This window comes from Culex pipiens, chromosome 3, assembly GCF_016801865.2.
Source record: "Culex pipiens pallens isolate TS chromosome 3, TS_CPP_V2, whole genome shotgun sequence".
Lineage (NCBI taxonomy): Eukaryota > Metazoa > Arthropoda > Insecta > Diptera > Culicidae > Culex > Culex pipiens.
The window spans coordinates 5,363,688-5,374,587 of record NC_068939.1 but is presented as its reverse complement, the minus strand read 5'-3'; the positions used below and the strand labels follow the sequence as shown (position 1 = coordinate 5,374,587).

General features: G+C 44.2%; 3 protein-coding genes across 3 annotated transcripts; 2 read left to right on the top strand and 1 right to left on the bottom strand.

Annotated features, from left to right (window-relative positions):
* Nucleotides 1-674: 674 nt before the first annotated feature.
* On the top strand, nucleotides 675-1,808 carry LOC120422855 (uncharacterized). Its single transcript, XM_039586403.2, has 4 exons — nucleotides 675-914; nucleotides 981-1,126; nucleotides 1,185-1,600; nucleotides 1,662-1,808. The coding sequence occupies exons 2-4, from the start codon at nucleotides 1,044-1,046 to the stop codon at nucleotides 1,790-1,792; spliced, it is 630 nt and encodes a 209-aa protein (XP_039442337.1). The 5' UTR covers nucleotides 675-914; nucleotides 981-1,043; the 3' UTR covers nucleotides 1,793-1,808.
* Nucleotides 1,809-1,833: 25 nt separating this feature from the next.
* LOC120422853 (probable nucleoporin Nup54) lies at nucleotides 1,834-7,663 on the bottom strand. Its single transcript, XM_039586402.2, has 3 exons — nucleotides 7,470-7,663; nucleotides 3,938-5,503; nucleotides 1,834-2,073 (listed from the first exon to the last, which is right to left on the bottom strand). Exons 1-3 carry the CDS (start codon nucleotides 7,534-7,536, stop codon nucleotides 1,937-1,939), a joined length of 1,770 nt encoding a protein of 589 aa, XP_039442336.1. The 5' UTR covers nucleotides 7,537-7,663; the 3' UTR covers nucleotides 1,834-1,936.
* Nucleotides 6,248-7,395, top strand: LOC120422856 (uncharacterized). Its single transcript, XM_039586404.2, has 4 exons — nucleotides 6,248-6,565; nucleotides 6,660-6,851; nucleotides 6,915-7,056; nucleotides 7,124-7,395. Exons 2-4 carry the CDS (start codon nucleotides 6,662-6,664, stop codon nucleotides 7,263-7,265), a joined length of 474 nt encoding a protein of 157 aa, XP_039442338.1. The 5' UTR covers nucleotides 6,248-6,565; nucleotides 6,660-6,661; the 3' UTR covers nucleotides 7,266-7,395.
* Nucleotides 7,664-10,900: the final 3,237 nt, after the last annotated feature.

Genomic DNA, 10,900 nt, shown 5'->3' with positions numbered 1-10,900 from the left:
TAACTGTATCTCGAAGCCGTTGCATCGTATCAAAAAGTGGTCAAAGACAAACTTATCGGAAATTGAACGAGCTTTTCGGTAAAAATATTTACGAGAGTGAAAAATCAAGGCTGTCCAAATGCCAAACCCCCTGTTTTTTAAACATTTTTATTTTTAAAATCGCTGTATCTTCACAAGGATTGAACTTGGGACAATGATAGATATGGAAACTTTCATGTAAAATTGTCTGGAGAATCGATTTTCATCGGTTTTAAAAATGTTGACGTTTAGACCAGATTAAAAAACAGTTTTAGCAGATGATTTTTATATTTTTTTTAGGAGGGACAGACCACCCTGCATTTTTTGTGAGTCTTTTTTAACACCTTAGGCCTTTTTCTCAAAAATTTTGAACAAACAAAAAATGTGACATCATCTTATTTTCATTGATCCAATCCCACCCAATACTTTGCCATAATTTCGCTGCCGGCCGCACAGAAAATGTCTATCATTTATTTCACCGATCAAATATCCAGTAGAACAATTATTCCCAGAACCGCTCCCCAGGAAACGACTCAAACACGACTCCCACACCAAAAATAACGCAACGACAACGGTCTCCCGCTGGATCGATGATGTGTTTCCAGCACATTCCTAACCATTTCTTCACTCCCCAACCAGAAAACCCCGACTGTGTGTTATCCTTTCTTTCAGTTCAGCAGTTCGAATCAAGCGTGCGAGACCGGACTCTATTCATTAACGTCCGCTCGAGTGGAAAATTCAAATAAAATATATTTGCATACTTCGGTTGAGTGGGTTGGGTGGTCTCCATTGTTTTGCTCGGACAGGACATTCTCTCCCAAGGGGTGCGGAATCCTTTTCTTTCATCAAAGGGCCGTCTTTTCATTGAGCAAATATTCTCATTGTGCGGAAGACAGGTGGGTGTGAGAGCAGGTACATCAGTCATCTTATTCTCGAGAGATCCAATTATTCATCTTTATCAGGTGGACGCCGTCTCAAGTGAGAGATAATTGCTTTGTTTGACTTACTCCCTAAGAATTGGTACAATGGGACCGAAGAAAGCGGCGGAACGTCAACCGGTGGAGCGGGTCCATCCGAGCATGGAGCCCGTCGTTCGGGATGGAAAAATGTAAGAATTTAAAAAAGTGTCGTTTGATGTATTTTTTATTGACGCGGGATAATTTCAGTCGCGAACAGATCGAGTTGGAGAGCAAGGTGCGCCAAGAGTATCAGAAGAAGTGGGGCTTTATCAACCAGCCTAAGATGACCGAATATTTCGATTTGAAGAAGAACAACCAACGGCTGAAGGAACTGCATCAGCAGCGCAGCGAGAAGATCAACATGCACGAATACGACGGCCATGGAGAGTCGTTTTTCGTATCGCGCCAGATGTTTAAAACTCTTTTGGATACGTGCCGGTGTGGCCGGAAGAAGGTGACCAACTCGCACGCGCTAAAGTGTCTGCAGAAGTCGAAAAGTACGTACGAAAAGACGGACGACGAGGAGGAAGACGAGGAAGGGGAAGCTAAGAAGGTTGAGACTGTAGACACGGCCAGCGATAAGAGCACCAATTACATCCCGAAGGTTCCTCCGGTGAGTTCGGGTAGGTATCGAGTCGGACTTGAGTAAGGTCTTTAAAATTGATACGTTACTCTTTTCACCAGGAATGTACGGTTGGCCCCAGAATCGCTTCGTCGAAATGGAGAAAACGACGTACTACATTTCGCCGCGGTACACCATGCCCGGACATCCGATCGTCGATTCCCAACCGTACAGCGCCATCATTCTGGGTTAGAGGGACGTTCTCACACTTTCTATCGACAAACAGCACAAGAATCTTTTTTTCGCTTTGCACACGATCACAAGGTGGCTTTATCTCGAGTGTGGTGAAATGTAAGAATTTGAACAACAGAATAAAAATTGGTTTGTGTGTCCTACCTTAACCCTGCTGTATCAAGCGACCCATTCCATCCGAAATTATCTTCAGGTCCTTGAGATCTTTGTTGACCGTCTCCACCAGGAAGGCCATCGCCTTCTGCTGCATCGTCAGGAAGCTCTTCATCTCTTCGGAGGAATCTGAGAAAAGTGGAAAAAGGTAAAAGTGGTTATGTTACAGGCATGACCAAAATTACAAACAACTAAATTAGAAAAAAATAATTAAAAAAATTCTTGAATCAAAGCATTTTTGAGTTTTGCTGCAGAAGATCTTTGAACGCCAAACAGGTATTCACGGTTATTAACCCTCTATCTCTGGAACCATGCATTTTTGTTTTACCTGGTTCGACCTGCATAAGTTTATATAGAATGTTAACTTTTAACCAATAAAATTTCATCTAATTTGGTCGATCCAGTTACGAGTAATGTAGAAAAACGTAAAAAATCTCGATTTTGCTCTGGGCGGGAAGGGGTTAAGGGTCACCTCCTCGACGTATTTTTTAAATGTTAACCACATACAACTCACTGTAACATGGAAGATTTAAGAGTTTATTTTGCTCATCATCTTTGCAGAATCTAAATACTTGCTGTACAGTTTGTAACCTTTGTAAAAAAGCGAGTTCCGTGACTCTGTTACCGTTGATTCTTGCTGTTTCAAATATGTACTCCAATACCTTATGTTTTCCTCCTTCGCTGAGGGGTAAAATTGTCATCCTGTGTATCAAGTAATGATATGCTTTCATTTTCTGTTTTAAAGAATGGTTTGACATGGCGAAAATTGTTCTTCTGGTGTTCGTTGATTTCCTGTAGATCTCAAAGGTAAACGAAGATGGGTTCTCTTAGGATCAGGATGTCTAACAAAGGTAACTTTCCCTCAACATTCATTTTGTAAGTGAACTTGATGCTTCTGCGTGCACTAGTTATGTTGTCTAGTACCGAAGTTAGTGAACCCCGTTTGATTATTCAAAATACATCATTTACGTATCTCCACCAACATTCTGGAAATAGGTTTTTGGTATGTAGCTCGTGTATATGTCACTCAAGAACGGTGCTAGTGGGTACACATCGAAGCTCTAAACTTTTGTTGGTAGATGCAATCCCTGAACTGGAAGTAGCTCTGTTTAATGCATAATGTGGCTTATTTCATGTACTGGATCGATTACTGTCTCCATGGTTCGCCCACGTGTCGTGCGCCATTTCCGTAAAGATCCAATTGCGTTGTTTACCGGTATGCTTGAAGATAATGCTTTGACGTCGAAGGAAACCATTATTTCATTCTCAGCTATCGGTTCCGTCTCAAGAAGCTTATTAGTAAATACCTGCGAACTGATGACTGAACGGCTCAGGAAGGGTTTCGGCATACCGATGCCTCTGTGCTCTCTTGTACTAAGCTTGCTGGTTTTCCTATCTAGTTAGCATAAGAGAGCACAGAGACATCGATACTCTAGAATTCCTCGACGAGCAATTTTGCAATCCTATGGGTTGGGGCATCCATTGCTGAAATTATTTCTCGCATCTCGTTGCCTGGTAGAGTTTGGTTTGGTACTCCAAAATCTACAGCTGTTTCTGATGAGACCACACTGTTGTAGCTCGTGGCCTACTACCGTATTTCCAGGTCATCGCTGAACCATTTCAATACCGTTCCTCGAGTCCCGCTTTTCCTCAGAACACTTATCAATTTAGTCCGGTCAATGGTGTCGTAGGTCCACTTCAGCAACGGTAGATTCAGAACCGACTCGCAGGAATGATGTTTTCGAAAACCAGATTGTTCTTTCAGCAGCGCACCCTGTTCGCTCAATGAACGCGGTCAGTTGTTCCTTCACGATCGTCTCAAAGACCTTCTCGTACAATGGCGACATGTTGATTGGTTTATAGTCTTCAGGTTTTATGGACTTCAGAACATTTGGGATTGGAATTACCAGCGCAACTTCGGTGGAACCCCTCAGATAAAACTTAAAAAAAAAAAAACAAAGTTGTTTGTTAACCCGATCTCAATCAGTCTTACCCTTATCCAGCGTGTACTCGTTGATGCCGCCGGCGTGGGCCCACTGGTTGCGCTGCATTCGCATCTGCGACAGCAGCTCGCTCAGCTTGCCCTTGAACTGGGTGGGCGTGGAAACCAGCGCGTGCATGTTCTCCAGCTTGCTGCGAATCTGCTCCTCCTCCGGAGACAGCGCCAGTCCCATCTTGCGCGTGCTCTCCTGCTTCACAATCACCTTCAGTATGCGGTGGCTCAGCTCGGCAAACTTGCGCCGATGTTCCATGATTTTGGCGGTTGTGTTGGTGTGGCGCTGCTTGAGCTGTTCGATTTCTTTCTCTACCTTGGCCAGATAGCCCACGTGCAGGTCGGTTTCGTTCTCCTGGCACTTGATGCGCCACTTGAGCTCTTGGAAGCCGATCATCGGCACCGGGATAAAGCGCTTCGGATCGGGATTGTCGATTTTGGCCTGCTGCCACATGCGTGGGTCGATTCCTTTTGGTGGGTTTTCCAGGTATTCTTTAAGTTGGTCTTCTTCTGGTAGAACCAGCGCCACTATCGATTCCACTCCCAGCGTTCCCGCTTGCTGTTTGGGGTTCGGCTGGTTGAGGTAGCTGGCCACTTCCGTCGCAAGGATGCGTTTGGTTTCGTTGGAAGTGACCGACTTCTCCTCCACGTAGATTATGATCTGACATTTGTTATCTCCAACGGATTTGATGCTTTCCACGTTGATCAAAATGTTCGGTTTGTTGCCAAAGATTTGATTCAAACTGGTTATGAATTGTTGCTGTTGGTCCTTCAACTGGCCAGCGGATTTGTTCGTCGTTAGCCCAACCAGTCCGGCCTTGTTTTCCTTGCCCGGTAGCTTCGTGTAACCCATGGTTTTGAACCGGCACAGATAATTGTTCGGTGTAATGTCCACGGGTGCGTTCGACTGCGAGTAGAACGCCTTCCCGGTTCCCAGCATGGCCTGCAAGTAGTTCCACTTGGCAATGACCGTGTCGCGTTCATCTCCAAAGATCGACACATTGAAGATGGACTGCGCGAACGCTTCTTCCGGCGTTGGAACCGGTGCTTGCTGCTGTTGCTGCTGCTGCTGCTGCTGCTGTTGACCAAAAGGTTGCTGTCCAAATGACAACCCGGTGTTCTGCGGCTGCTGCTGCTGCGTTTGACCAAAGGCACCCGTACCAAAGCTCGATCCAAATCCGCCGAAAGCCGAGCTCGTGTTGGTATTCGTCTGTCCGAACAGTGACGGAGCCGAACTCGTCGTGGTGGTACCAAAACCACCAAATCCTCCAAAAGCCGGTGCGCTCGTCGTCGCCGTCGTACCGAACGCTCCCGCTGCCGTCGCCGTACCGCCACCGAATCCGAACGCCGGCGCGGCAGTGGGAGCCGTGTTGGTTCCAAAGTTAAACGCCGACGTACTGGCCGCTACCGGAGCCGTAGTCGCTCCTCCGAAACCCCCGAATCCCGTGTTGGTCGTAGTGTTGACCTGGCCACCAAACAGCGACGGAGCGGAACTGGTCACGGTCGCGGTACTGCCGAACGCCGGGGTCGCCGTCTGACCTCCGAAGGAGAAGTTTCCAAAGGCGGCTGGGGAAAAAAATGGGAGAGCAAAACAGAACTCGATAAGTCAAGCGGTAGAACGAACGGACTCACGTGCACAGCGTGATTTCATTGTGCTTGCGTTGCTGACCACATGGCAGCACAAATTGACCGATGGGCAAGGGAGTCGCCTTACAAGTGAGTTCGTAATTCGATTATAGGAGTGCATGTTCTGGCTGGTTTTGTTCTGTTTTGTTGGCCACTACTTGCACATTTACCTATCGGACGTTGTTATGTTTAGCAGTATTTAGTGAAAAACAGTGGTAAGAATTATCCTTTTTTAAATAACTCAAAATCATTTCAGAATTAAAAAGAAGAAAAACATCAAAGTCTAAAAATAAATTGCCAAAACCGTACAAAATTATGTTAGAGACGATTAGTTTTCCGAGAATGTCGGATTAGTTGTTTCATAATCCCGTCAAAGCAAAGCAAACAAACCGCCGACGAAGCAAAGTATCGATCAATTCCCCCGTCCAAGCCCGCGAGGTCTCGCTTTGCCAAAATCAATAGTCGTGCCCCATTTCCCAAATCGTAGCCGTCGTCCTCGCGGTGTCCCACACCTGTCCCCATATGGCCACAGGAAACTTGGTGCACTGCGGCTGCCACGGCGGAAACTCGTGCGCCGCACATTACCCACAGACTGCAGTCGCGGTGACCCTAATTGAATTAAAATCAGCGCCTCAAAGCGAAACCCGCGAAAAACACACACAATCCGTTCGTTGGCCAAACCTGGGGAACGGTCAGTCGTCAGTCGTTGTTGGCACGGTCGGTCGGTCGGTCTCCGGGGCAGAACTACGATTCTCTAAGAGGAAGACTCTCCCAAGAAAGCAGTGATATGTGTCCAAGGTTCATTTTGGCAGGACGGGGATCGATTCGGATTTGAGGCGGTTCTACGCAAAATCCGCTGTTAATTAGCTGTGTGATTAAAGGATTACTGCAGCTGCCAGTTTGTTTCTAAACCAAATCATCAAATCTGTGCTTTTGTTACTACACTTTGCTGTGATGGAACATTGTGAATTTCGACGAGGGGTGAAGGAGTGTTTTTAATTGGTAAATCCCCAAGTTAGAGCAAGTGCCTAAATCGTGTTGTGCAAATGTAAAAGGAATCAATCCTAATTTTCTATTTGTTTCTCTACTTTAAAAGCCATGTTTATCAAATCGGCCCGTTTTCTTGCCGACAAAGGTCAGATAGTATTTCCCGGACCGCCAACTCGGTCAGCCTTTTCGTTCTCGTACATCCCAACGACCGCCCTCTCCACGACCAGTACCACCACGACGGTGGCCCCTCCCGAACCGGAATCGTTGGACGTTAACGAGGATTCAAATTATCTCACCGGTAAGTGTAATCGAATGAATTCTTAACCAAACTAAACTAATCGTTTTGTTTTCCTTCTATCAGACATGTGGCGCAGTAAATCTCCGACCAGTTCGGACATGCTGTCTTACAAAATTCAGATGTTTTACATCTACATCACGGTCACCATTACATCCGTCCTGGTGCTCTTCATGCTGGGAGTATTTGCCTACATGTGCTATAAGAGGTACCCAATTTAAAATGTTTTAATTATTACACATTATTTTATTCAACAAAAAATCTCGACTTTTTAGGAAAGGATTCCAGAGCATCGACAACCAGGCAGACATTGAACAGGCTAGAAGACAGAGTAGTCGGAGGGCTCGAAGCCAGTCGCGGAACTACTCGAAGGAGATCGAGGCCCAGGAAAGTCCGGGACGGACGTTACTTCGCTGAGCGGCATTTATAAAAAATGATTATAGATTGATATTTTGTGCTATTGAATATTTTCAAACAGTGCTATATTTTATAAATATTGTATTTAAAATTCAAATTCTACAGTAAAATTTCAAAATTACAAAATTGGGATATTTGTGTATTTCCACACCAGAACGATCAAAACAAACAATCCGAAACATAACCCAAAAAGATTGCACTTACGTTTGGCCGGAGTGCTCGTCGATCCGAGGCCACCGGCTGCGGTCGGGTTGCCAAAGTTGAACGACATTGTCGACGTATTTGAATTACAGCTGTTTCAGGCAACTAGCGCGGATTTACACTTGAATTTTACTGATTAATTTGAAAAGTTAAACAGAAATCACTCCGGCGCGCCACCAAAACTCGCGAAACCCAGCAAGATTTTGTATACAAAAGCGCGAAACGTCAAAATCGGTTGATGATCCCGAGCAGAATAAAGTTGCTTGTGTTTTTAACGAAAGAATTGACACAGTCGCCAAGGTTCATGGATTAATCAAGGTTTGTCGAATTTCACTCAGGTTTCGGCAAAAGCTGTCAAAACCGAAACTACTCAAGTAACCAATCAGCACTAAAAGTTGTAATTCGACGGTAACATTTCAAAAGGCATCATGTACATTTTGACACTTTCTGGGTTATTGCATATTCTGAAAGTACTCCTAATAAGCTACCTCTCCACCAAAAATGAGCAAAAGTTACTTCAGTAAAGTCTGTTTAATCATGATTTTAAATAAAGTAACATAAACAAAATCTCTGCCATCAGCAGTCCCTGTTTATATAGCCCTGTCAACCTGTCAAACAAAAGACTACATGAACCTCGTGACGAAAAAAAAGCAACATGAACAAAGCGCCATGTACATTCGGCGAAGAAAAACGAATCATAACAAAGCATCCCCCTCAATGACAGCAGGGTGATATAGACGTTGGTGATTTCAAAAGGAGTTATGTTTGTTTTACTCAAATAAAATTACGGAAATGATGTTTTATTGAATTTGGATGATCAAGTATCAATAAAAGCAACGTTTTTCATCGTTTGTTATTATTAGAACATCTTATTTTGCTTTTATATTAAAACGGGAATTGAAAATGGATGCTCAACATTCAAATGCGTTTTTCTCAAAACGCATGGTTTGTACATGATGCTTTTTGAAATGTTGGCGTCGAATTGTTCAGCACGAACAGCGCTTTACCTGCAATTAATAACAGCTGAAATGGTTTGGAAATGGAATACCCGATACAAGTGGTAGTTTGACAGTTCGCTCCATAAGAAATACATTGTTCACTACCAATCGCGTCGGGTACTCCATTGGTGGAAATGCGCTTTTACAGCTGATTTGCAGCTGAATTTAGACTTTATATTTCTGTTTTACAGCTGGGCCCCTACTGTTGTTGATTCAGCCCTGCAAAGCGTCAAAAAATGTGAGACGCAAAAATTTTGTTATCTCTTTCTTTCTCCTACCCCAGATCTCTTTTCGGTTTGTTTACCAAGGGGGAGGAAACTTCAAAAATATTAAGAACATTTTGGTAGAATAACGAAGTTTTAATATACTTTTTAATATATTAACGAAATGTCAACCATGAGTTCTCACCAACACTTGAAGCACCTTGATTTTGACAGTGCAAGCGGATTGTTGTTGTTTTCATTTATCAGCTGATTGAAATAGGTTTATATTTCTTCTCACGGAACTTGTCCGGATCTTTTAGGAATCCGTTGATCAGTCATCGCAAAGAGAAAGTGCACGAGGACATGGCCACAGCAGCAACCGCTTTCAGTAAACTGAGCATCCTGGAACTCCCGCCAAACCGACGTCTGCGAGATTTACCGTAATTGAAGGGGGAGGAAGGTGGCCAGGAAGCATCAGGAATTCGTGGCGAAGAGCAGAGAGACAAACCGGCCATGAAGAGAACGAATTGGCCATGGTAGACGGCTTCAGGCCAGCTCGAGGTTCAAAGCCGATTCTTTATTTTCAAGCACAATTGAATAATAAAACAATTTTATAATCAAAGACCGTTCGAGGGGCGGGTTGGGAGATGTTTCGTCTAGGCTAGATTTTCTGCCGCGATATTTGTGGACCTGATTTGGACCTCAACCTTGACCTCAACACATTATCGTGCTCGTTTGCCTTAGATGTCAGGGCACGTTGACTGGCTTCAACATCCATCTCCAAATTGACCGTGTCTGGTGTAACATCTTCGGTAGGGACTCTTGACACATCAGCTTGCCACGTTTGTTTGGCTAGAGCTAGCCGCTGTGCCCGACCAGGCTCGATTGTCGGAATTTCCACCGTCAGACAGGCACTTGCAGTGGCATGACAACACTTCAGAAAATGTCACCCTCCTTCTCCTCCTACTACTGTTGCGCTCATGAGGCTGTTCCTTTGGCACTGGAATTATAGCCGTTCGAGGAACGGCTGGCAGAAATTCCGTCATGCCGTTCTGGACAGAACCAGCTACAACGGAATCCATCTTCCGGCAATCGCATGTACTCCGGAGATGGCAAAGTTAAAGCTTCCAGTTGGCGAGTTTGAACGATATGCGAGTATTTCCTGTTAGATACTTGGAACAGAGCTTAAAGTTGGCCACATCCCGTTCTCGGCGTGAAGAGCCTGGGTGGGAATCGGATGGGAACCTGGCTTGTGAGACCAGCAAGCGGCAACGGTCGACCGACGACGGTCGACGGTAAACAAAAACAACAATAAAAATCTGACTTTTCTATACATCAGTTATGACATTTCTATTAAAGGTGTATATATTCAGGGTGGGAAAGTATTAATATAATAGCGAAAGTTAGTATACTTATTAATATAATAGGTAAAGTTCAAAGCTTGACTTTTTTTTGATAAGGTCCTATAAACAAATGTAAACATTGAGTGTATCCCTTTCACACCTTATGTCAAAGTCCATCGGAGTAAGCGGGATACACTCAATGTTTACATTTGTTTATAGGACCTTATCAAAAAAAAGTCAAGAAAGGAGTTTCCTGCCCCTTGTTGTTTACATCTTCTATCCAGGTTTTTAAGCGAAGATGGCGTTCGAATTGTGAACGCCCGAATTGTCAAAATCGCGCAGTAGCACCAACATTAGAAAAAAAAGTATGGCTGTCATGCCATGGCACACTTTTTTCGTAATGTTGGTACCACTGCATGATTTTGACATTTCGGGCGTTCACCATCCGAACGCCATCTTCGCTTAAAAATCTGGATACTGAGTTTTGGAACATTAAATTTTCTCGAGTTTTTTTAAAGTCCAACAAACTAAATTTTATTTTATTTTGGGAGCGTTCTTTTATTACGTAACGCAAAAAAGCGGATTTTTAGACCCCCTCCCCCCCCCCTCGTAACAAAATTTCCATACGAATTTGTAAAATGTTGTATGGTACGCTCCATACATGGCCTCTGACCCCCCTCCCTCCCCCCCAATTGCGTTACGTAATAAAAGAACGCTTCCTTTTTGCTTTTTGAGTGTTCAAAACACTCTTGCTTTAAGCAAGTCAGAGAGGATCAAGAAAAGCCCCAAGAAATCGCTCCCTCTCCTTTGTTCTGCTGTTCGTAAAGCTGTTTCTTGACCCCTTTCCTTCCGATCTGCATACTAACCTTTAAGGCGGTTTCAAAAACACT